Source organism: Nomascus leucogenys, chromosome X (genome assembly GCF_006542625.1).
Source record: "Nomascus leucogenys isolate Asia chromosome X, Asia_NLE_v1, whole genome shotgun sequence".
NCBI classification, from domain to species: domain Eukaryota; kingdom Metazoa; phylum Chordata; class Mammalia; order Primates; family Hylobatidae; genus Nomascus; species Nomascus leucogenys.
In genome coordinates this window covers 63,928,153-63,954,908 of record NC_044406.1, presented here as the reverse complement: position 1 = coordinate 63,954,908, position 26,756 = coordinate 63,928,153, and the positions used below count along the sequence as shown (strand labels likewise).

General features: G+C 46.4%; 2 protein-coding genes across 2 annotated transcripts in view; both read right to left on the bottom strand.

Moving 5' to 3' along the window:
- Positions 1-587: 587 nt before the first annotated feature.
- LOC100583811 (TPT1-like protein) lies at positions 588-16,428 on the bottom strand. Its single transcript, XM_003280862.2, is given in 4 exon segments — positions 588-879; positions 882-914; positions 917-1,318; positions 16,075-16,428. Coding segments are annotated over 4 exon segments (516 nt in total). The 5' UTR covers positions 16,082-16,428; the 3' UTR covers positions 588-805.
- The window catches only part of NHSL2 (NHS like 2), a 250,965-nt gene continuing 231,525 nt past the window's right edge, over positions 7,317-26,756 (bottom strand). Inside the window, exons 3-5 of the mRNA XM_030806801.1 lie at positions 19,839-22,169; positions 18,244-18,376; positions 7,317-17,355 (exon numbers count right to left, since the gene is read on the bottom strand). Coding sequence (XP_030662661.1) covers positions 17,034-17,355; positions 18,244-18,376; positions 19,839-22,169 — 2,786 coding nt within the window. The 3' untranslated portion in view covers positions 7,317-17,033. The remainder of the gene's footprint in view (positions 17,356-18,243; positions 18,377-19,838; positions 22,170-26,756) is intronic.

The window sequence follows — 26,756 nt, the reverse complement described above, 5'->3', positions numbered from 1 at the left end:
CAAAGAAGGGGCCCGCTCCACCTCCAGATGCAGAAGTATTTGGGGGAGGGAAAGAATCTCTGAGGAGAGGCCTACAGGCGAACTGGGGTTCTCAGGAGACAGCCAGGTCTCAGTTAAGGACGGTGTTTAGGGGAGCTTTCTATTTCTGTTGTTGGGGTATTTAGCAGTCCCTGTGCTATGGTTTGGATGTGGTTTATTTGTCTCCGTCAAAACTCATGTTGAAATTTGATCCCCAAATGTTGGAAGGTGGGTCCTAGTGGGAGGTGTCTGAGTCATGGGGGTGGATCCTTCGTGAATGGCTTGGTGCCAGTCTTGCAGGAGTGAGTGAATTCTCAGTCTCACAAGACTGGATTAGTTCTCTCAGGAATGGATTAGTTCCTGCGACAGTGGGTTGTTATAAAGCCGGGATGCCACTCAGGTTTTCCCCTCTTTGCACGTGTCCACTTTCTCTTTGACCTTCTCCACTATGTTGTGACACAGCACAAAAGCCCTTGCCAGAAACCAGGGCCATGCCCTTGAACTTCTCAGCCTACAGAACCACAAGATAAAGAAATTTATTGTCTTTCTAAATTACCCAGTCTCAGGTATTTTTTTTTTTTTGAGTTTAAATGCATTTTACTTTTAGACAACCTACATGACATGTTTTTCTTAAAAACAATGCCTCAACTCCAAATAAATCAGTCAAAATAATGAAGAACTCAAGATGATATCAGTCCCATTTGTCTTAAGTCCTGGTGTTGTGTGGATGACAAATAGAAGCCAGTTATGATGACAGGTGATAGATCCAAATTAATTGCCAAATTTGTTAACATTTTTCCATTTCTAAACCATCCTTAAAGAAAATCATATATCGGATCACACCATCCTCACAGTAGTCCACAGAGCAACCATGCCATCTGGATTCATGTTTTCTGGTAGTTTTTGAAATTAGCAAGGATGTGCTTGATCTGTTCTGCAGCTCCTGTCATAAAAGGTTTTACTCTTTTTGGTCTCTGTTCTTCCAGTTTGCCTTTGATTGATTTCATGTAATCTTTGATGCACTTATTGTAGGCTTCTTTTGTGAAGCTTGTTTCTTGCAGGTGATGATTCATGACAGTATCAACACCAGTGATTACTGTGCTTTCGGTACCTTTCCCCTCAGGGCCTTCAGTGGAGGCATTTCCACCAATGAGCGAGTCAAAAATGTTACCTTCTGTCCTATTGACTATCTTCCCTTCCACCTCCAGGCGCAGCCCGTCTGTGATTTCCTGGATCTTGTAGCTGTTGAAGAACATCTCATCGTGGCTGATGAGGTCCCAGTAGATAATCATGATGACGGCTGAAGGGAGACAATGGCGGCGCTAGATTAGCAGGAGCCCAGAGCTCGGAGCAAGCGCGGTGCAGCCAAAATGGTGCTGGGGGGATGGGGGGAGTGGATGGAAAAACTCGGGTATTCTTTTATAGCAACACAAAACAGACTAAGACAGAAAATTGATACTGAGAAGTACAGTGTTGGTGATAAGAAATGCCCGAAAATGTGGAAGCAGCTTTGGAAATGGGTAATGGTCAGAGGTTGGAAGAATTTGGAAGAGCAGGCTAGAAAAAAACAAGATTCTGGTGAGGGCTTATTAGACAAGATGACTATGGAAGGTCTGGAACTCCTCAGAGATTGGTTAAATGGTCCCAACCAGAATGTTGGTGGAAATATGGGCAGTAAAGGCCATTCTGGTGAGGTTCCAGATGGAAATGAGGAACAACATATTGGAAACTGGAGTAAAGGCCATCCTTGTCTTAAATTGACAAAGAACTTGGATGAAGTACATTTATGCCCAAATGCTCTGTGGAAGGCTTATTATAGAATTGAACTGGAAGGGGCAGGAAATCCCTGATCCATCTCAGATGGAATTTAATAGAATACCTGGTGGAAGAAATTTCTAAGCAGCAAAGTGTTCAGGCTGCTGCATGGTTACTTCCAACTGCTTATGGTGAATTTCTGGAGAAAAGGGAAATGCAGCAGAAAAATTTGGAAAATGCATAGCCTGGCCAAATGGCATAGAAGAAAAGAGCATTTTCAGGAGAGGAAACCAAAGGAGCCAGGTGCTAAAGTCAAGACAATGGAGAAAAAGACCCTGAAGGCATTTCAGAAATCTTTGAGGCTGCTTTTCCCATCACATGCCTGGAGGCCTAGGAGGGCAGAATGGTTTCTGGGGTAAGGCCTGAGCACTGCTGCCCCTGCTCCACCTCAGGATGTTGCTCCTCACATCACTGCTACATTGTTTCTGACTCTGGTTGAAGCTCAATGGCCCCCAGTACTGCTTGGGACATCACTTCAGAGAGTGTAAGCCATAAGCCTTGGTGGCTTCCATGTGGTATTAAGTCTGTGAGAGCCCAGAATGCAAGAGCCATGGAGGCTTGGCAGCTTCCACCTAGATTTCAGAGGATGTATTGGAAAGCCTGGGTGCCCTGGCAGAAGCCTGCTGCAGGGGCAGAACCTCCACAGAAAGTGTTCATGAGGCAATGCCTAGTGGAGCCATGGGAGTAGGTCTGCCATGGGGACCCCACAATTATAGACCCACTGGCAGTGTGCAACTTCAGCCTGGAAAAGCCACAGGCATTCAACTCCAACCTGTGAGAGCAGCCACATGGGTGGTATTCAGCAAAGCCATGAGGCAGGGCTGCTTGAGGCCTTGGGAGCCCACTCCTTGCACCAGTGTGCCTAGGAAGTGGTACACAGAGTAAAAGATTAGTTTGGAGCTTTAAGGTTTAATGTCTGCCCTGCTGGATTTTGAACTTGTATGGGCCTGTTACCCCCCTTTTTGGGTCCAACTTCTCTCTTTTGGAATGGGTGTGTTTGCCCAATGCTTGTACAACCATTGTATCTTGGAAGTAAGTAACTTGATTTTTTTTGTTGTTGAGACGGAGTCTCGCTCTGTCGCCCAGGCTGGAGTGCAGTGGCATGATCTTGGCTCACTGCAAGCTCCGCCTCCCGGGTTCATGCCGTTCTCCTGCCTCAGCCTCCCAAGTAGCTGAGACTACAGGCATCCGCCACCATGCCTGGCTAATTTTGTTTTGTATTTTTAGTAAAGACAGGGTTTCACCATGTTAGCCAGAATGGTCTTGATCTCCTGACCTCGTGATCCACCCACCTCGGCCTCCCAGAGTGCAGGGATTACAGATGTGAGCCACTGCGCCTGGCCAATGACTTGATTTTTAATTTTACAGACTTATAGCAGTTAGGAACTTGCCTTGGGTCTCAGATGAGACTGGACTTTTATATTGGTGCTGGAACAAGTTAAGACTTTTGGGGCTATTGGGATAGAATTATTGTAGGTTGCATGTGAGAAGGTCACTAGTTTTGGGGGGCCTAGGGTTGGAATATTATGATTTAGATGTAGTTTGTTTGTCTGCACCAAAACTCATGTTGAAATTTGATCCCCAAATGTTGGGAAGTGGGGCTAGTGGGAGGTGTTTGAGTCATGGGAGCAGCTCCATGATGAATGGCTTGGTGCTGATCTGGTGGTAGTAAGTTCTCACTCTGGTGAGACTGGATCAGGAATGGATCAGTTCTTGTGACAGTGTGTTGTTATAAAGCCAGGATGCCCCTCAGGTTTTCTCTTCTTTGCACATATCCACTTCCCCTTGGACCTTCTTCACCATGTTGTGACACAGCACAAAAGCCTTTGCTAGAAGCCAAGGCCATGCCCTTGAATTTCTCAGCCTGCAGAACCGTCAGCTAAAGAAACCTCCCTTCTTTATAAATTACCCGGTCTCATATATTCTATCAACACAAAATGGACTAAGACACCCTGGAACTGGGGTTCCAGGAAGGCACAGTTGAAAACGATGGGAGGAAGAGGAGCAGGGAAGATTGGGTAGCAGAGCAGAGTACGAAGTAAGTGCTGACCAGTGGAGTTCATAGCCAGGGTAGTGGCCCTTAGATAACAGGAACATGAGGTCCATTTGTCCTGGTTCCCAGGGATGCCATGTGAATTGGTCTCAGCAGTGGGTCCACTGGATGGTAAGCTCCATAAGGGCAGGCATGGTGTCTCCCTCAGTCACTACTCTACCCTCAGCTCCTAATGCTCCACCCAGCATGTTGTAGGAGCTCATTAGACATTTGTTGAATGGAAGCATAAAACAAGTGGATGGAGGAGCACACGATGCCTGGTCAATTGTAGGTGCCTGATAGATGCTAGTGACATTTTATTCATGGTATTTTATGATGGACTGATTTAGCCATTTGCATATGTGACATGACATGTCCTTGGAGAGAGTTTATTAATGGGCACTAATGAGGCTTATGAAACACTGAAGTCTATTTAAAGTCTACTAGCACACGTCCTAAGATGGTGACAATTGCAGAAAGCTATAAACCTAATAAAATGAAGTGTAATTGGTCTTAAGTAAGGAGTGGGTGAGGGAATGGGATGGGCGTGGTGGCTCACGCCTGTAATCTTAGCACTTTGGGAGGCTGACGCAGGAGGATCACTTGGGCCGAGGAGTTTGAGACCAGCCTGTGCAATATAGTGAGACTCCGTCTCTACAAAAAAATTTGAAAATTAGCCAGGTGTAGTGGTGCATGCCTGTGATCCCAGCTATTCAGGAGGCTGAAGAGGGAGGATTGCTTGAGCCCAGATGTTCGAGGCTGCAGTGAGCTGTGACTGTGCCACTGCATTCCAGTTTGGGTAACAGAGCAAGACCCTGTCTCAAAAAAAGAAAGGTGGGGGTGGAATCAGAATAAGGATGTGTAAGTGTTTCGCCTGCACTATTCATGGGAGAAAGATACCTGTGATGGACAAAGAACTGTGTCACCGAGATCCCCCTTCAAGGGAGGATTTACTGCCAGCTGCTGAAAGTGCTGTCAGCAAAGAGCCTTCTTCAGCTATCAGTTCCATCAGGGATTGCCTCAGCTTGAGACAGACATCTCACCCAAGGTCAAGCCCTTCATGGCATGGCCCAGAGCCAATGACTTATTGAAGCGGAGATATGAAGGACTGCCCTTTGGCCCAGTGCAGGACAATGGACAGGTCATGTGAATACCAGAGCCAGCCATTGAGTGAGCAGAAGCTTTGCGACACCTGCATTGCTGCTCTTTTCTCCTCCTATTTTTTTTTTTTTTTTTTTTTTTTAGGTGGAGTCTTGCTGAGTCACCCAGGCTGGAGTACAGTGGTGCAATCTTGGTTCACTGCAACTTCTGCCTCCCAGGTTCAGTTCTCATGCCTCAGCCTCTTGAATAGCTGGGACTACAGGTGCACACCACCACACCTGGCTAATTTTTGTATTTTTAATAGAGATGGGGTTTCGCCATGTTGTCCAGGCTGGTCTTGAACTCCTGACCTCAGGTGATCCGCCCGCCTCGGCTCCCAAAGTGCTGGGATTACAGGCGTGAGCCACCTTGCCCAGCTGCGTTCTGTCTAATCTTGTTTCCTTCCTTTCTCTTCCACAGATGTTGATCCCTAGGGCATTCCCTAGTAAACATCCCACACAGTAAACTCCATCTAAGCATGTGCTTCCTGGGGACTTCAACCTGTGATGACAACTTAATGTAAGGGTCAAAAACTCATATGCCTTCAGGGACCTGACAGATAACATAAGGGAATGAAGCTGGTTGGGTTTGATGCAACAGGGTGTGGTAGGAGGTAAATTGGAGAGACTGTGCTCCATCTAAATTTTTTTTTTTTTTTTTTTTTGAGACGGAGTCTTGCTCTGTCACCCAGGCTGGAGTGCTGTGGTGTGATCTCAGCTCACTGCAACCTCCGCCTCCCGGGTTCAAGCAATTCTCCTGTCTCAGCCTCCCAAGTAGCTGGGACTACAGGCGCCTGCCACCATACCCGGCTAATTTTTGTATTTTTAGTAGAGGTGGAGTTTCACCTTGTTGGTCAGGCTGGTCTCGAACTCCTGACCTCAGGTGATCCAACTGCCTCAGCCTTCCAAAGTGCTGGGATTACAGGCATGAGCCGCCATGCCCAGTCCCCTCAATTTTTAAAAATTGACAAACAGCACTGTGTACTCTAGATAATGTATGTGAATTCAATTCAGCCTGCAGCCCTCCTGTTTATGACCTTTGTTCGAGAGGTATATTCTCTCTTCTGTTAATTAACATACCAGGACCTGTCTTTTGTGAGTTTGGTTAGTGTGAGTAAATCCTTAAAAGCTTCATCAGCTTATGGCGGTGTGGCACTGCTGTGGTTTGAATGTGTCCTTCAAAATTTGTGTGTTGGTCTTTGGTGGTGGTGGGGCGGGGGTGCAGGCATGATGGACTGGTGGCTTTATAAGAGGAAGAGAGACCTAGGATGGCATGCTCTTGCTCTCTTGCCATGTGATGTCCCCCACCCTGTTATGACTCAGTAAGAAGGCCCTCTCCAGATGCAGCAACATGTCCTTGAACTTTTCAGCCTCCAGAACTGTAAGAAATAAGTGGATTTCTTTTCTTTATTAATTACTCAGTCTATGGTATTCTGTTATAGCAACAGAAAATGAACCAAGACAGGTACAAAGGAGTTCTGAACCTGCTGGAGTGAACACCAGACCCTGAACTGCAGAGTTCTACCAAGGGACTGCTTGCCATGAGGCCCACCTCAAGCTAGCTTCCTTTTCTGACCTTCATCTCCAACTTAAACACGTGCTATTGTCTGAGGGTGGCCCTGGCCCCTCTCCCTTCCCTTGTAGGTTTTCTAGCTATTTCCAGTTCTGGTGTATCTTTTGGAAGAGCAGCCGGGTGGTGTCAGGGGCCTGGGGAGACAGGGATGCTGGCTACAAGAACCTCAGACTTAGAGGCCTGGGACAGTTGGGAATAGGGAACAAAGTTCCTTTCTTCTTTTGATGAGATTTGACTCTCAAATATGGCTGTCACCATCTGCATGGTGGGACCATACCCTTCTTGAGGGATGGAAATGATCTGGACCACATTTGGTCTGGGATTTTTCCCTCCCAGCCCAGACTCACTCTGGTCTGCCTTGCTGGGTGACTTTATTGAGCTAGAGAACACAGAGGGAGTTTTTGCCCTGGGGATAGTTGCTAAGGCTGCCTCCTCCCCTCAGGCCTGGTGATGGCTGCCCACTCCCCCTTGTTGACTCCATGAACAGCTGGACTCGAATCCCTGAAATGAAGTCCCAGAACATGAGTTACCTGCCTTTAGGCCCATGGCTCAGTGGGCCAGGTTTCTGCAGGACATTCTGTGCCACATAGCTGTTTTGAGCTCTCAGGTTCGTGAGCATCAAAGCCAATGTGTGTGGGCCCCATACCCGTGTGGATGGTTAAACATGCTCACAAACTGGGCTGAGTGTCTGAATAAAAGTATCATTGCTACAATGAAAACCAGAGGGTGAAACAGAAAATGATTTTAACAGAAAAAGTTTATTTTAAGAAGACACAAACAGCTCTAGCTATATAAAGAATACAGTTCAATTGCTGGTAGCAAGCCAGTAAGGAATGCCTTTTTTTTTTTTTTAAAGAAAGACAAGAAAAACCCTTTGTAATATCACCCCACAGAGGGCTCCCTTCCATTTTGTGTTGGAATCCTAAAAAGACTGGGATCGTGGTCTCTCCTACTTTCTGCTTCTTCTTGAAATGTTAGGGACACATTCCCAGCTCTAGGAGATGTGTCTTTTCTGTACCTTCCAGTTTAGGGTATGGTCTGTAAATTCTTGTCTCCCTTATTTTTCTAAGTGCATTGTTGGCACTCAGTAAGCACTAAATGGTAAGGGCTAACTTAACAAAAGTCCACCTCCTGACTGTGTACTAGGACTAGCCAATGCTCATTCCTCAGTTTGCTTTTGGCAAGTGTAGTATTTTTGCTGCTTTTGGATCCAAGGCACAAGCCTGGTTTCCCTTCCTAATTCTGGAAATCCTAAACAGAAGGCATAAAGGAACTGTTTCATGGATGCTTTTAAATAGGGAAATCCTGAAAATTACTTGCATCACTGATTTTTTAAAATGTAGATTTCAGTAAGTGGGTAGATCCCTGGGCTCAAATGACAGAAATCAAGCTAAAGATTCTAAGAAGCAATTTGCTGAGCTAGGATAAGCTGCAGCCTGAGACCTAGGTCTGAGTGGCTGAGTCCACATCAAATTAGAGTGCTAGCCCTCTGTATGTCAGCCTGTTTTGAATTGCCAATGGAAAGAAGGTCTCAAGAGGCAAGAAAGGGCAAATGCTTCAGGAGCCCCCACCATCCCCTTCTTGACCAGTCTCATCAGATCTGGACCTAAACCAGAGAACCAATGAGGGTGCTGGACAGTGTGTGTGTGTGTGTGTGTGTGTGTGTGTGTGTGTGTGTGCGCGCACGCACATGTGTGGTGTGATTTGTGAATTTATTAGCCCTCACAGTCCAGGTTGAGAAACCAAACTCACACAGACACATACATATCATCCATTCTTATCCCACAACGTTTATATGAGAAAATGTGAAAATGTGAATCTGAGCTTCAGACTCCCAGGAAGCATGAGAGGTGGACATGGGAGCAAGATGGAGAGAGACGTGAAGAAGCTTTAGAACAGAATTCATTTAGAGGTTCAAAACACAGGAGGAGGTGGTGTGCTGAATGTCTCATGGCTGTGTTGTTGCATGGGCAATCCCAAGGAGCCCATCCCAGGGGCTGAGGGTCCAGAAGGCAGGGAAAAACTGTGGGCACAGAATATCTTCTGCACCTCATTGGTTTTCTCGCTAGGGCTGAGTGCTCTGTCTGGAACAGGTCCAAACTGCATTAGGAAATGGATACATGGATATTCCAGGTTTAAAAACCAGCCTTTGGAACCTGGTGATTTCCCTAGGAAATCGTAGGCTGAACTGGAATCCTATGGCCTGGGCTGCCAGACTTTCCAATGACAGCCCTAAACTCATGATACTAGTATGAGGCAGGACAGGGTGGACCAGGGTGGGAGTCCCCAACCACAGATTTGAGGGAGAAGTTATGGAACAAAATAAGTAAGAGAACTCAGAAATTCTCTCCTTCCAGTTTATCTCAAACCCAGGGAAGCAGAGGCACATTGGGTAACAAGGATAGGTCTGGGGAAAGAAATGAGGGTTTCTACACTGAGGTAGTCAGTAATGAGAGAGAGAGCTCATGAAGGACACCCTATTGAAGAGTAATGGTTGGCATATGCAGCCCCCCTCCGCCTGTCCCTGTGCAGTCAGTCTGGTCTGACAATGCAGTAGATGGGAAGGCAATAAACCACATCAGCTACTGCACAACTCAGTTACATGGGGCAGCTCACAGAAATGCTTGTCTCAGAAGACAGTCTGGATCAGGAGTCAGCCTAAGGCTTTGCATAGCCCATGAGCTAAGAATAGTTTATATTGGCAGGGCGCGGTAGCTCACGCCTGTAATCCCAGCACTTTGGGAGGCCGAGGTGGGAGGATCACAAGGTCAGGAGATCGAGAACATCCTGGCCAACATGGTGAAACTCTGTCTCTACTAAAAATACAAAAAAAAAAAAATTAGCTGGGCATGGTGGCACGCACCTGTAGTCCCAGCTACTTGGGAAGCTGAGGCAGGAGAATTGCCTGAACCTGGGAGGTGGAGGTTGTAATGAGCCGAGATTGCACCATTGCCCTCCAGCCTGGCTACAGAGAGAGACTCCACCAAAAAAAAAAAAAAAAAAAGAGTGGTTTACATTATCCAAAGGTTACAAAATGAACGAACAAACAGCAACAACAAAGAAGAATGTGCTAGAGAGACCACATGTAGCCCACAAAGCCTAAAATAGTTACTGTCTTAACCTTTACAGAATTTGTCATTCTCCCATCTAGATGATGGGGGAAATCTCACCAATCTCTGGTGAGAAGCCTCTAAGCATCCTCAAAAAGAGAAACCAGAGGAAGTCCAGGAGAAACAAGTGAACAATGGAAAATAAATGGAAATGCCAATCAATTTGACTAGTGCGGCTCTAAAAGATGCATGGCTTGCAATTCCACAGAATAGTAAGGTATGCATGTACTAAGGAAGGAGGCCCCAACTAAAGAGAGAGCCACACTAAGGAACATTAGGCAAAGAAAGTTCTGGAAAAGAGACTGCATGTGGAGCTTAGTACTGATTAGGGAATTCTGTTATTGTTTGATAAGATGGAGCTGGAATTTGAGCCCAGGGATTGACAGAATATCAAGCCAGGTGAAATTTCTAGAACACTAAATATCTCATGAGCATTTAACAGTCTGAAAATTTCTCATAAAGATTAAGAAGGGAAGGCTAAAGTAGACTTTGGGAAAGCTAATATTGGTTGGATTGTACCCTACTTTTAAATAAACACCAAATACAAACGTTTGCACTAAAAAAAGTAGAGACATTATGGGACAATGACAAGAGGAATCTCAGTTTTTCAAAAAGAAGTCACCAGAAGGTTCCCTTACATAGGAAGTTTACCTCTAAAAAATGATACTTGATATATAAAAAATTCATTTTTCACACAACTTTTAGGGAAAACATCCATTGTACTAAGTAGGGTGCACATATTGAATTTGGAGGGAAACTAATGTTTCTAAACTGAAAATCCAATTTGTCTTTGGATTAATGAATTAAAGAACTCTTGAACATTTTCCCTTAAAGCATATATATTAGTTCATTGAAATACCTGGGAAATTCATGTGTCATAAAAGTAGAAGCCAGCTGTGGGTCTTCTATAAATTGTAGTGCTTTAAATGAAACTACATTGGGCCCAAGGGCAGGAGACCTGGAATTGAGGCTGGGCCCCACCACTGACTCACTGTGTGACCTTGTATATAAGTTATTTGACCTTTCTGGGCCTCAGCTTCCTCATGTGTGAAATGAGAGAGGTTGGTCCCTTTTAGCTCTAACATTCCAAGACTGCAGATAAATATAGAAATAAGATAAATACAACAATCTAGAAATAAGAAATATTCCCCAAAGTAAGCTTTGGAGTCAGTAGAAAAAAGTAGCAATGAAATATAATAAAAAGAATAAAATTTTAACCACTAGCCAGGGTAAATATATCTCATTTAAAAATGAATGAAAAGGTTTGTAATTTACAATTCATCGGAAGACCTCAGCACATACATATATTGATATTTCTTCACCATGATACACATGGGGGAAGGAATGAGTTTGAGGTGACTTGTACAATGAGCACAATGCTGCGTTTGCATGCATAACATTTTATAAAATTGGATGTTAGAAAAAACTCAAGACCACCTAAGGAATAAATGTCTATAAAGCTTGGCATTACAAAGAGGCTGAGAGGGGTTAACTAGTTGTTCCAGTTCAGATTTTGTTTTGGAGTTCGTTGCTATCAAATTCTACTATTTAGGCAAAAATCTTAAAATCAAATATACTTCTGCCAGAGCCTTACTGGAGAACAGCCACCATGGTGAAGACAGGTATTTAAGAGCTGGCAATACCAAACAAACTTAAAACCTTTCCCTTTTTTCCATTTGTGAGTTAAAAAAAAATCTTTTTTTTTTTTTAACCCAAAGCAAGCCAGATGGGCTGGCTAAGTCAAATCAAAGATTTTGCAGGTTGAGCAATTGGTTGATCCAATATGGTAAGTTCTTTTTTATTTTTTTCCAAGCATATGCACCGGAGTCCCATAAAACATGAGACTCTTCAATCTGATAATTTCTTAAAACCGAGCAAACATATGCCTGACCAAGATAACAATATAGACCTCTTGGCCAGAGACTGGTCCTTATGATGAGAGCCAGAATAATGGTAAAGGTTGGAATCAGTTGGAGAGTCGTGGCTATAGGGATTCAGGGGCTTGAAGGGGTAACATCACTGTTATGCACACACACACACACACAGACACACACACACACACACTTTCTCTTCTTCTCCTCTCTCCTCCTCCTCTCTCTCTCTCCAGGATGCTGCTGTTGCTGCTCCTGGAACTGCACTTTGAGAACCATTGGCCTAGATTTTGGGCTTTACTGAACAAAAATATAATGCCCATTTCACATTGCTCATTACTCATGCAAATTTCTTCTTGCTAACCTTATTAAAAATGCCCCAAACGTGTGTCTATAACTATTTACTATGTATTCCTCTATAAATCTGTTTCAAAGTATTCTAAAACTTTGCTTATTTCATATTATGTTTATATCATGATACTTTTTGCTGCCTTTTGACGAAGGCACTTCCTTATACCTCTTTCCCACTCTCTTGTCTTTTTAAAGCCCTAATATCCTTGTCACTTGTAGCTGAAATACATGCAAAGGCTTTGAAAGGATTGGGGGCTGTGGTATAGATATAGTCTCATTTTCACACCAAGCTGGACTGATAGCCCATAACAGAGATGAAGCAGGGAAAGCAGAAGCTTGTAAAGGTAAGCTTATTGGAGGTAAAGCTGTACCTCCAATAAGTTTAATAATCACCACCAATACTGGACGACTGACATTGATTGGACATGGATTGGACAGTTTCACCTTTCACAAACAGGACATATTTTCACAGACTCTTTAATTCCTTGTGTTCTTTACTCAAATGGTAAGTAGTATTAATTCCACTTATGTAAAAATGTCAATGTACAATATGAATGATCTAGGCCTTCTCAGTGGCTTTTAGTAGCCATTTCTGAGAGTCCCTTGGTAGTAACCATATTGAATAGCATTGGGTATCAGGACAATTTAATTGACCATCAGCTAGTAGCTCAAATGATTCCAGGCGATTAAGATATTTTCTATATTCTGGAGTTAAGCGTCAGGGAATTTGGCCCTTCCATGGTGAAAAATACACTTCTACAACTAGTTGATGCCTAACATTCTGCAAGTAGAACTTCATTCCTTTGGCTTAAGGCTTTTCCCTTGTTAAAATGCAACCGACCCTCAAAAGAGGTAGCATTAAGCCTTATAATCTCAAAGTAAATGAATTTATCCCTTTCCTGAGAGCACGTTTTTCTTAGAGAGAAGGAGAAGGAAGTAGGAGGCACTGAAGAGAGTTGGTGCTGGGAAGCGAGGTTTAGGAGAATGGAGCAGAAAGAGGAGAGGGAGGATCCTGGTGACAGACCTTCAACTCAGTCACTCTTTTGTTGAAGGGCTGGCCTTGGGAGCATCCCTGCTGAAATGGGTGTCAACTTGCCACCTGGAGCATATTACTTAGAAATCAACTATGTTTTCCGATATTAACACTACTAAAGATTCTTTAATGTATAGGCACACAAAGACTTATAGCAATGGAAAAATAGGTAGCAATAAAATATTTGGTGCAACAAGAGATAGGGAGTTAACCCCCCACCCCAAATCAGAAGGACTATACTTGTTCATAGGAAGAAGATAAACTGATATTACTTTAAAGAGTGCAAATCACAGGGCTGGGACGAGGGTAAGGCACTTGCATGGCCCTGGGAGCGGGCATCTCTTTGAATTTTGCGCCCTAGGTGCCTCGCTCACCTCACCCTAGTCCTGGCCCTAGCAAATCATATTAAAGCAAAAGCTCACCATTGTGTCACAGACTTGATAATGGAAGGTAGAATGAGTGAGCAACAGAGCACTGAGCATGAACTCATCCTTTTCCCGACTTGTTCATTGATGAGGAAGAGGGCAGGTGCGTGGACAGATCTGCTCAGACTGACAGGTACAGAGAGACTGCAATCGGGTCTGTGTTGTCCAGATAGTTACACTGGATGTCAGGTGCAGTGCTTGTGAGGAGAGCCTGGTAGGATCTCCTCTGTCTTTGCACGTTCAAGGTAATTTATCCAGATCAACTGGTCAGTTTGTGGTCATTAAGCTAACATTGATTATTTTGCTTCCTGTTGTCTCACTTCCTTTATGGGTGAGTTGTTGTGCTAGGAATGCAGTTCATGGGATTTGGGGCTGAGGGATAAGTTGGGGCCGGTGGGGCAGGCCCAATCAGGAGCTGAGGCAGGCCAAGTAGTACAGGATAAGGAGAGGAGACACCAGCAAAGCTTGCTATTGTACTAAGAATAACTACCCTCAAAAACATGTACTGATTACCCACCAAATGCAAAGCATCCTTGGTTAACAATTAACCTCCTCTCCTGGGGATGGTGACTAGATCAAAGTCAGGCTAGCAGAGCCATCTGTTGCTACTGACTGGAATGGGGAGGAAAAAAGAGGATAGGCACGACTTGAAATGGAAGCTGACCTCCTAGGGCCAACTTCATTTCACTCAAATCTCTTCTCTATTCCACCTTCAAAAATTATTATCTTTATTATTTGTACTAGTAATTGTAGTAGTGGTGGGTTCTCTGTAAGCCTTTCTGAGAGGGGCTTTCAGCCTCTCTTCTCCAGTCTCAGCAGTGTAGGTGCAGAAGTCAGCAAACATTGTGGTAAGTGCCTGGGTGGGAGAGAGAGTGGTGTTATGATAATCAAAGGTAGGAGAGAGGTTGAGTGTTAGGAGTGGGGAAGATGCTTGGTGTTCTGTTAATTAGTGATTAGTAGAAATTTTACAGTTTGGTTGTTTATTTGGGACTACGTCTACCTGTTGCAAAATATTAAATGAGGCCATGTGCGGTGGCTTACCCCTTTAATCCCAGCACTTTGGGAGGCCAAGGCGAGAGGATCGCTTGAGCCCAGGAGTTCAAGACCAGCGTGGGCAACATAGCAAAACCCCCATCTTTACAAAAAATTAATTAAAAAAATTAAATGAATACTTCCAGTCTTAAATGTTCTCTCTGACCATATGATTTCTGCCCCAAATCCTCTTGTGCTAATGGGAACACCACTGCATGGGCCACAGTGATGATGTAGAAGATATTCTAAAAATTCCAGGCATATAGAGTATTGTAGAGGAAAGCAAGACTAAAGGTAATTGACAAACATCAAGGTGTCTGATAATTCAGCTCCAGAATCTTTTGGGAAAACCTCCAGAGGTAGCAAGGTGAGGGGAGAGGCAAAACCCATTAGAAGTAGTAAACAAGAAACTTCCAGAAAAGTCAACAGAAGTAACAAGGCCTATACTGTGTGAGTCCCATACTCAGCTTTAACGTTCAACTAGTCATAATGATTCCCAAGGAGCAGACCCTGGTGTCCTTTCATTTTTGCTAAGCAAAAGCACAAACGCTTCTTCATTTACTACAGAGGAAAATGTTTGTTTTTTGGAATTCTAAGTCTGGAGCAGACAAATGTGGCATTCATATATAAACTGAGGCCAGGGATGAATTGATTTTATTTCGGGCAAAATCCCTGAAATTTGGAATTTGGTTGAGACCTTCACACCAAGTAGTTCTAGTACTTTCAAAAGCAACTGGGCCTAGCTGTGTATTATTTTAAGTGTCGAAGTGCTGGTTGCAAGGGAGTTGGTGGGCCTGGCCTGTTTCCAGAAGTCTCAGATTCAGAACTATAACAACAAAGGGCCTAGGCCTAGGGCTTCTCTTGTGAGATGCCCAAGTTTTCTCAGTACTTAGTGTGGTTTTTCAGCTGCTCTGTCCAGCTGGAGTGTGGGCAGTTGAGCTAAGAGGTGGCTTCTCATTGGGCAATACGACCTATCAAAGTTGAGATCTGCTTGTCTCTGGAACTCTTACTGCATCCTCCAGGAGGTTGACCGTTGAATCTATTGGGTGGCGGGTGAAGTAGGAAGGGGCTGGGGAACTCTCTTTGTGAAGCAGGCTACAATTTCATTCAACTGTTCTTTTTGCCTCTTGAAGACAGTAGACAATTAACTTTCCATCATTGGTCAGCAAGTTTTCTTTGCTCAGTGCTTTGTCTTCCTCCCCAACCTCCCAGAAATCAGGCATACAAAAATCAAATGAATCACTGCTCTTGCTCTGCTTAGAAAATTGAGCTGACAGGAATACTTAGTGTCTATAAGCTTCGTGGGGGATGGGGGCAGGGAGGGGTTGCAATGATTATTCTGAAGCTCTTTCAGCATGCCATTTACCCAGGTTCTTATGCTCTCCCCCAGCAAGGTTAATTGAAAGCTGGTCAAACACAGAACCTAAACGGCAAAAAGTAGCCCTTGTGTGTGTGTATGTGTGTGTGTGTGCACGCACGCGTGTGTGTGTGTGTGTGTACGCGCGCGTGCATTATGGGCCATAGCAACTGGCAAGACTGCTTTTTAGATTTTGGATAGATCCTTTTAGTTTATATGTTCTTGGTTTTTGGAACAGAGTCGGACTTCCTTTAAACAAAACCAAACCAATCACAAACCACGATCTGAATTGACTGGTCGGGGGCAAGATGCACTTACTTTCCATTATCCTTGAGCCTTTGATGATGCCGTTCCTTCAGTTAATTACTTCCTGTAATGAATGTTATATGCAAATGAAATGAGAGTTCTTAGAATGCAGCATGAGCTGGGCGCAGATCCTGGCTATCACTGTTGACAGACACATGGAGGATCTCAAGGTGCACTTGTGAGTTACTTCGGCTAGATCTGAGTGAACAAATGGTTGTCTTGTTTGTTGGTCAAGCTTGGTTCATTTAAAGCAACCCAGTCCTGGTCTTTTCTAGCTAATGGGGGTGGGTGGGGGGCGTCTATATGTTTATTGAAACTTATCACCCTGATCTCCATGTAGACAATCAAACTGAAAAAGGCATTAAGTTTCAGGACGGAGTCACAGTCATATTTTGCACCACAAAAGCCATCCAATCAACCCCATGCTGAAATAAGTGCACCCTGCAAACCTCTTGTGAGGGCAGGGGAAAGCTAAACTGTGGTTGAGGAGGCATCAGAGTCTTTCTGTGTTTGCACACAGGGCCATCAGAGCCTCCCTAGGAAAGTGAATAATAAGCAATGGCACCCTATGCCCCCCAAGTTTGGCAGCCTCCAATCTGCTCTCACATTGCACTCCTCAGTGACAGGAGCCAGGGATGGAGCAGCCGGGTCACTGAATTGAAAAAGTGGCACATGTGCCCTGACATCTGAAAATTTCTTCTTAGTGCACACCACTGGGGGAATATAAGAAGAAACTCAGTAGTCAGTCATGACAAGCTTATACGTATGAAAACATAAAAATGTCTGAAGATGATTAAGTGCCAGATGATTTTAGCTCTAGATGAAGTAGCCTCTCTCCTGCTGTCCAGAGTGTGAGTTAATGTAAAAGAAATGTAGGCTCTGCTGTTCCCATGATTCTGTTTAAAGACCCTTTCTCTTCCCCCTTCTCTACTCAAGTTTAGTAAGTAAACCCTGCTTGTTGAGCCCAGGGCTTAGGTACTAGGGTTATCGGTGGTTTCATAGTCTTTTGAAAATTGTGCAATAATCCTCCGAGCCAGTGGGTTAGTGGTCTTCAGCAGTTCAGCTGCTGAGGGACGAGACCTTGGAGTTGCCTTACTTCCCTTCTTCTGTAGCAAGGCCTTGAAATCGTCATTTCTGCCAGCATCTAGGTTGGCACTGCTGCCTGACCCTGCAGTGGCAGTAGACTCACTGATTGGAGACTCAGCTGTGTTCTTTATTGGTGAGTGGGAACTCGTTCTGCCACCCACAAAGGCCTCACCAGGTTCCTTCCAGCCGAGCAGCTTCCTTTTGGACCTAGATAAGAGAAAGTTTGGTTTGAGTGAGTTAATGCAGCAGACATTTACCAGTGCTTCACAGACCCCCATGCCTGTGACACAATCCAGGCGGCAGCCCTGCAAGCAGCCGTATTGACCTGCTTTCTCTCTCTCTCACCTCTAAATCCTCAGAGTCCCTTGTTGGGCCCTCCAGTCCCCACATTCCTTTCAATGCCCCCAGCTGGAGTCACTTGTCCTGTGCCTGTAGCCTCAGTCCTGCCCAGGTTCTGGGACCAAGGACGAATTTCAGGAGCCAAGGCTAGTAGCTCAGTGACTCTGAATCAGGACAGCCTGGGGACTGATCCTGTTCTGGACTGGTGGTCTAGCTCCAATAATAGACTCTTCCCGGTTTTCTTGTCACTGAACCCCTGCCTTGTAACCCTGTCCAATAACTGGTCCCCATCTGGTTCCTCTTTTCCTAAGTTCCTGTTTTGATATGCTGCCTGGTGCCCCTCTTCATCTCTTGATGGGATTTTTTTGGTACAAGGAATTCTGTGAAGGGTTAAATGTCTCTGACTATAGACAGAGCTAAGAGAGAGCAGATGGAGCCACAATAGGACAAGTGGTTGCTAGGAGACGAGGGGCCTCTCACTCGGCACCTGGTCCTCCTCTCCCCGCCCTTCCTCCACTTTACCCAAAGATGTCAGTAAATTTGAGATGCGAGGCCCTGGACTGCGCTCACATATGTGGGTATCTGAACTTAGCCTCCAGGTGCAATTCTAATGGCTGCTTAAAGGTAGCCGTTTTTCTTATTTTTAATTTTTTTCTTTTTCTTTTACAATTAGGATTTCAATGTGGAATAGCAGGTTTTCTTTAAGTACAAAAAGGGAAGGTAATTGCAATTAGAATTAAGGAAACTGGTGCAGACCTGTGTATCACAGTAAATAAATCTTCAGTTGTGCGTGAAGCCACAAACACATCATCATCATCCTCCGCAATCCATTCGGCTGTTTTATCACTGATTAAACATTTTTCTTCGGTGCCTGGTTCCACAGAACTCCCTAGACATAAAAAACCAAAAGGAATGACTTTGACCACAATAGATAGGACAAAGCACATTCTCATATGTTATTTCATTTGATGGTCAAAGCAACTCTGTGAGGGCAGCAGGGTGGAGATTTTTAATATCTCCATTTTGCAGAGGAGGAACATGAAGTTCAGAAGCTTAATGATTTGCCCAAGGTGGAGTGAGTGGTGAAGATCAGCATGGGTCCCTATTCTCTCATGCCTTTGTCATTATAACAGGTGGCCCGAGCATTCTCTTGTTTTAAACACTGTATATCATTTCTCTAAATGAAGGAGCTGGGAGTGATCTAAACTAGTGACTCCCACCCAGTGGGTGAGAGTGGAACCTATTTGAATCTCAGAGGGGAGCCTGTGGAGTCTGAGGAAGCGTTTTCTACAACTACCTGGGGCTTTGATTTATTTGCTTGGCTTAGTCATGATTGACTCATATTAAAAGTCCAAATTTGCATATAGAAGGCCATGAGATTTCGATTTTTGGTGTTAAGGGTTCAGAAAAGAATGAGAAACATGGATGAACCCTAACAACATTAAGCTTAGTGGAATAAGCCAATCACAAAAAGACAAATACTGTATGATTCCACTTATATGAGGTGTCTAGAGTCAAATTCATAGAGCCAGAAAGTAGAATGGTGGTTGGAGGGAGGAATCTGGGGGGAGGGAGAAAGAGGAGTTATTGTTTACTGGGTACAGAGTTTCAGTTTTGCCAGATGAAAGGAGTTCGGGAGATTGGTTGCTTAACAATGTGAATCAGCTTAACACGAATGAACTGCACACTTAAAAATGGTCAAGATGGTAAATGTCATGGGTACTTTACCACAATTAAAACAAAAGAGACAGAAAAAGAAAGGATGAGAAGCATTACTTATTATGTTTATGGTTCCAGGAAGAGCCAAAGAACTCAAACCACCCAAGAAAGTGAGCTCCCTTTCCTCTGGAAGGCACAAAAAGAGGCTGCTGGTGGCAACATATTCCATTGTTTCAGATGGCTCCAAGCCTGCCATGGCACTTGAACTCAGTCTGGTGGGGTATTGAGTCCCATGTAGGGAACTAAATTCAGTGCAGCCAATGAAAAGTACTGTACAGTGAGGTGGAGGAGTAGTTCCCATGACAGGATGCATGCTTGGCTAGGGACGTGGGATGCTGAAGTCCTAGGGTGCTAGAACCTAGTTTGATTTCACTGTCTCAGCACTAGAGATTTAGAGGGGAGAGTGGCCTAAACTGGGCCTTGGAGATCTGCCTCGGGCTAGTCTTGATCTCAAGGGCAGTAAGGCCAGCCTGTGGTTCCTATTTAGAGTAACTCAAACCCTCAAGGGGTGCCCGCTACTGACTTGGGATCAGGATAATTATTCTGGGGCATCTGCTTCCATCTCTGGCACTCCATTCTCACCCTCATCTCTCCTGTGACTGAAGGAAAAAGCCAGCAGACAGTTTACTAACCCAGAGGGCTTGCCTCCCTTTCACTGTCAGCCTGAGGAGTTGAAGTCACCCTTTGACCAAGTGATTCCAGGTCATCGCCGGTGGGGGGACACTTGGTGTCTTCCTCCAGGGTGATGATGGGGCTGAGAGGCAGCCTTGGTTCTGCCACATAGGCCTCCATTTGAGCTGTGGGAGAAGTGAGAGGAAGGTACAGCACGCTGGGTTTTTTTGGTACGGGAGGTGGAATCTTGCCTTTCTTTTTCTCAGCTTCTTCCTGGCTCTGGAGGCTAATTCTTTCAGGCAGGGCCCTCACCTTTGGGCCCTCATCCTCTACACTTCCCTGGGGAGGCTGCTGTGTTCCTGAGAAGAAAGCATCAGAGGAACTGGCAAAAGGCGTGAAAACAAGAGATGAGGGTGCTGTTGACTCCCCTGGGCTTCTGCCATCTGGGAAGCTGGAGGGCTTTGGTTTCCGCACTACCGTGTAGGTGTCTTGAGGGAGTGGTCTCGCATGTTGAATTGAGCTCCTGGGGGGCATAGCCAAGGTTGGTGAAGTTAGTGCATACTCCTCGGGAACAGATGGTGGCTTGTGGACCAAGCTTGGAGGCCTCCGGGCCACCGGAGGCTTCTCAGCTATGGGAGGTTTTGTCTTTCTCTCTGGCAAGGTGAAGACTTCTTCTGCTCTGGGTTCCTCAGCACAGTCAGGGCTCTCAATGTCATCTTCCGGCTCAGACTTGCTGACCGACCTCAGGCGAACAGAACGTAGGTCGGACTGAGTAACCATAGGCATGATTGGCTGGTTGGGATTAGTTTTCTGGGCCAGCTTGATGCCAAAATTCGTCTCTGAGTGGTGCCGACTCACCTTGGTTTTGCTTCGGATGGAGATACTCATCCCAGACAGATCCAGGTTGGGTGAAGAGGTCAGTGGTAGGTCAAATGATAGCCGTGACTTGGGAAATTTCTCCATTGGTGACGTCGGGGGTAGTGATGACTTCCTCTCAGGTACCACTGGACGTACCCGGACACTGCTGCTTGGAGGGGGTAAGTGGCCCAGGGTCAGGGACATGGAAACAGTGGGTGTTGGTGTTTCCGACTGGCTGGAGTAGCCACTGGAGGGTGACATCAGTCCAGGGGGCCTTCCCGGGGATGATATCTCCCTGGCCTCCACTTCAATGGAGAGTTGGGAAGGTGTAGTGGCTCTGGAGGTGGAAGGTGAGGCAAGAGACTCTGAGCTGCCCTGAACTTGGGTGCACTCAATGACTGTGGTGCCAGTGGCAGTGCTGGAGCTGGACAGGGATTGGTAGGTGTCACCAGACTTCCAGTCAGTAAGATACCAGTGGTGGGAGAATTGTGTACCTTCTGGATCTTTGTGGTTTGGAACAGCTGGGTGACCCTGAGCATCTGGGTGGGACGAGTGATGTCCTTGATGTTCCAAGGAGAGGCAAAGGCTCTTGGGCCTCTGGTCCTTGGGTAGTGCTGACCCACCTTCAGGCAAGAGGCCTGGCTCATCTTTGACCAGTGAGACACTGCGTGTGGGTGGGGAAGGCTTCTTTTTGGCCTTCCTAAGTGAGATACTCTTGGACCTCTGCCTTCTGTGCTGGGCCTCTTGCTGGGCACTAAGGGAGGCGATGTTGTCAGCACTGTTACTGCCCTCAGAGCTCGTACTGGCAAAAGGCAGGGCACAGGCCTCATTGGCCTTCTGCTCCTCATCATAGTCCACATCTGTGGTGCCTGAGTCTGTGGGCACAGACAGTGACCGCTCCCGGAATCTGCTGGCCCCACCGGGGCCTGTCTCCAGCCTCGAGGTCCCACTGGTCAGAAGGCCAATCTTGGAGGGTTTTTCGGGCATGTGCCTTTGCTGAATAAGGCGCTCAGGGTAGCCAGCTGACCCACTGCATCCTGCTGGGTTATCACGAGCGACAAGGAGGGTAGCAGCCTCCTTAGGAACCAGAGGTGGGACTTTGTTTAGAGAGACCCAAGAATTCCCACAGGAAGGATTTTTCCCATTTTCATTGACTTGATTGCTCTGGCTGGTGGCACTTGGAGTCATGTAGGTAAAAGCATCTCCCTTCCAGGAAGTGGAGAAGGTTGATTCTGTAGGTCCATTGCAAGAACTGGGGACACTGTACACCATTCCCATGCTCTCCATGCCAGGAGGGTTTGGGCCACTCCGTGCCTGGTGAGGTTCGTCCGGCTCACTGGAAGGAGTTCTCAGTACTGGCGAGGTGAGACTTGGGAACCGAGCATCCTGACCAACTGCAACTCTTCCATGAACCCCTTCTGGAACTGAGTGACTGGGCCTGATGTCGGAGGTGGTCGAGTGGGCCACACTGCCTGCTGGGCTGTTGCTGTGACCTGGGGAAATAAACACAGGACGTGAGTGCTACAGCAAGGAATCTCCCACCAGCTGTTTTGAGACAGGAGCACCAACTTTTTGCCAAGAAGCATTTGCCAACAGCTTGGTCAGAATTCCTTGGTTCTTCCCTTCCATGGATGAGGATGCTGGGGAAATTGGGTCCTTGCCCGTCACCCCACAGTGAGACACACGGTGCCCTTGAATGGTCCAGATGGCTGCCAAATACTTTCCAACTTTGATTATTCCTCTTAGAGCTGAAGTGTCATGTGGGATTACCTTGCATTTTCCCCATACTTTCACCCCAGGCTCATGAAACCATCACAGACCTCAGCATTCATCCATCTAGAGATCAGAGTAGAGGCTTCCGAACTAAGGACAGCATGGTGTGACGTTCAGCTCCAGCAGTGACTCTGGAGTATGCCCAAGCTGCAAAGCTAAGAGTCTGGTTGCATTGTTCGCACCCGTCACTTTTAGGCTTTGCAACATAAGAGGCTGAGGATAATCTACAGATGTGAGGAAACCGTTTGGATGTTCCAAATCCCCAAAGGTTTTCTCATACACACAAACAATTAATACTGTCATGTCATTATTATTATTATAACTACTACTGCTATGAGAATTTGTAACAACAGCCACCATTTATTGGACACTGACTATGTACCAGTCACATGGTAGACAAGTTACATACAATAACGCTAATCTTCATGCTAATTCCACCGGGTCAGTATCATTATCCCCACTTTATAGATGAAGAAGCTAAGGCTCAGAGAGGTTATGTCACTTGGCCAAGGTCTCCCGGTTAGTAAGCGGAAAGACCAGGGCTCTTATCCTCTGCCATCTCCCTGGTCTGTGCTCCTGGCCAGCATTCACTTAATGGTAGTAATGGTTCTGTTAAGATGATGGTCAGGATCCCTCTCTCCTCATTTATTTGCCTAAATTTGGCATATCTGGTTGCATTACATTTATAATGGGAAACAACAATGTAATGGATTCATTAGCCCTGGAGACCTACTCTCCATATTCAGTTGCCACCCTTGACGAGAGGCCCTTAGCTATTCTTAATTACCATATTGGCTTTTTCAGGACATCCGGAGGCCCCCTCCTCCACCCAATTATTCCTGTTCCCCATCACCACAGTAACACCTGGGTGGCAGGATTGGCGGGAGTGGGTAAAGGGAAGGGACTGGGGAATCAGCTGTGGTGGGGTCACCTTGGTCTCGCTGGGAAAAGTTAGAGAATCCAATAATGGTCCGCCTCCGCCTCAGGGTGGACTTGGGGTTCACGGCTGTCTCTGTGTTAAACAACGAGTGTCGCAAACTTGCATGTTTATCAAACTGCTGCCCTGTAGCCAAAATAAAGACACTTGGGTGCATCCTGGTTTCTGTTTAAAGCACAGTGGAAACTGGCCTGAGAGAAGAGAATGATGGCAGTCATGATGAGCATGAATAGCATCCAAGGCAGGTGGCACTTCTTCATCCTTCCCAACTTGGCCCTGGGCATGCATGCTGGGTTTCCCAGGCTGCACCCAGGTTGCCTGTAAGTGTTAGGTGGCCTGGGGCAGTGGTTTTCAACCCTGGGCTACATATTGAAATCAACTGGGCAGCTTTTGAAACTGCAACACCTGGACCTTACCCCAGAACACTGAAATCTCTGGGAGTAGGGCTCAGGTAGAAGCATTTTCTAGAAGCCTTCAAGTGATTATTCAGAGGTACAGCCAGGGGTGAGAACCACTGGTGTAGAGCAGCAGGCTGGGACTAGATGCTGCTTGACTGTGATCTTTTCTCAGAGAAGGCTTTTATATGGGCCAGGTGAGGCCAGTGTCTCCAAGAGGCTGCCCTACTGCCCTCCACCATCCAGGAAGATGCCTGATAGTCTGTCCTACAGTCATCTGGTCACATTTTACCAAAGCTGGCCCATAGCATGGTGACTGAGCTCCATTTCTTTCTCTTTGTCTCTCTCTCTTTTTTTCCTGGCACTGGCTTTTCAATTTAGGAAAATTATTGACACAGATTACAGTTATCACTTCATCTGAGTAACATGGTACTTTCAAAATACCTGTTAATTCAGTTTGCTTACTGACTTGATAATGTTTTCAAATTCAACACAATTAAAATGGAAGATTTCCTCAATAATATGTCTTACTTAATTTTATTAAAAAAATTTTTAGAGCTGTATTTCTCTTAAAGTGCTAGGTCAGTCTTTGGGTGCTGGGAAATGGCTGGGTCAGAGTCAAGGCAAGGCAGGGTGGTGGGGCGAGGTCTGTGATTCCCCCTCCCTTTCTCTCATTCAGCAGCTGGCTAGCCAGACCCTCCCCCGCCAGCCACACAGCTGCACATGCTCACAGACACCTCAGCAAGTGGCTCTGTGGACAAAGCTCAGGGACAGCCTCATTGAGAGGAAGACAGACATTTATTTATTTATTTAGAGACAAAGTCTCACTGTCACCCAGGCTGCAGTGCAGTGGCGTGATCTCGGCTCACTGCAACCTCTGACTCCTGGGGTCAAGCAATCCTCACACCTCAGCCTCCCGAGTAGCTGGGGTCACAGGTGTGAACCACCACGCCTGGCTATTTTTTTGTGTGTGTTTTTGGTAGAGATGGGGTTTCACCATGTTGCCCAGGCTGGTTTTGAATTCCTGAGCTCAAAGGATCCACCCACCTCAGCCTCCCAAAGTGCTGGAATTATAGGCGTTAGCCACTGTGCCTGGCCAAGATAGACATTTAGACACAAAATGTTCAACATCACTTCTGGAGTCTTTCCTCATCAGCCCTCACTCCTTTTGGTATATTTCCCTAGGCTGTGGGCTGTATTTCCTGCCTCTGATTTTCTGAAATGATGCCAGTGACAGTGGAGGACCCCGTATCCAGGGAGCATTGCCACGTGTGGCCAGAGCTGTCCTCATCATCTTCATCAACATTTCCCAGCAGAGCACAGACTGGCGCTGGCTCACAGGACCCCTCTGATCCCTTTAGGTTACTGAGATCATGGTTTCATCATGTCGCTGGCCCTATCTCCTTCTCAAATGACTGGCCCTCCTTCCCTTCCCCTTACAGCTGATGGAGTGTAGATCATGGATTAATAGTGAGCATGGTATAGTGTGCCACATGCCCCCAGAGCCACAGCCAGCTGGGCGACATATAATACAGCATGTTCCCCACTCTCAAAGTTGTACTGGGTCCCCTTTTGTTCTTTTTGGCCTTAGGACTTTTCTACCACTTCTTTTCTTGAAAACTTGCAAAACAAGTTGAGGAGGCCCACCTTGCTAGAAGACTAGTGTCCAGTGAAAGTGCTACCAGGCCTTTGGTCTGTGCCCAGGTGTGCTCCTCCCTTGTTACCACCAGCACTCCAAACCCCACTCTCCCACTCCGACTCTTATCAGTGTACTCCAAACCCAGCTCTGGGCACAAGAAGTTGTCTTGCCCTGACCCAAACAGAACTCACAAACTTTAAGTTTCCCTAAGTGCTCTGAAGAGCACAGAAGTTCATAAGGCTTTGGAGCTTTCTGTTAAGAAAATTTTGTTTGCTATCAAATGGTCTCAGTTAGGGTGGCAGTGCCAGGAGGGGGTGAAGAAAGTGCAGCCAGCGCCCCCTCTTCTGCATGCCTCCGTTCCCTGGCAAGAGCCATGACCGTGACAGCTCAAGGTGAGCCGGTAGCAAAGAAAGTCTCACTTCCCTCCCCCAACACCCAGTGCATCAAAGAGGATGGTCTGTAGAGGCATGAAGGGAAGAAGACAGAGGCGGTGCTAAGTAACTCTACCAGAGATGTTGATGGGCACAATGTCAGACTGCGTGGAGCAAGGCTGAGGCCACCGCTTCTCCTCTAGGATGGGCAGAGGGAAGAGGCTATTCCAGGCAGTTTGCTTGTCGGCTGTGGTAGACAGGCTCAGGGAGGCCTCGGGGGCCCTCACACCCTGGGTGGTAGTCTCATCCTCTCTCAGCTGCCGTTTTGTAGGCTGTTGGGAGAGAAGGTGATGGAAAGGGTGTATTCCTGCCTGGCGATGAGCCAGTGCCCATAGGGTGGCTGTTTAGGCTGGGTAGCTGGAGGCTTCGTCTGGGAGGCAGGAAAGTGTGGACAGGCTGCTAGGCCAGGCACCTGCTGTGCAGGGCCTATCCCAGTGGGGCCTCAGGGTAGCTCTGCTGGTGAGCAGGGGTGAGCAGCTTCCAGTGGGTAAAGTAAGCAGCTGGAGGTCTCCTGTCAGTGGGTGCATGCTGGCTCTCCCAGGTGGGGGATGAGGCAACTCACCATCAATACAAACTCCAGACGCCTGGCAGACTGGGGCCTTGGGTTGGGGGTGGGCTCAGTGGCCTCATCAGAAGAGCGGAAGGTCTGCCCCACAAGTCTGGCCTCCGAGTACTGTTCCTCATATTCTTCTGAAAAATAGCACAGTGGAGACACACACTCTAGGGTGCCACGGCCGAGCGCTGGGCCGGGGAAGGGCCACGAGCCAGGACTCCTGCTCTAGCTGCCAGGCCTGACTTGCATTTTCTTTAGGCTATTTCCAGGTGTTTGAGCCACTGGATTTGGAAATGGAAAAGTGCTTGCTTCCCAGGACCATGAGGGTCGAGGAGAAGAGAAAGTCAATAAA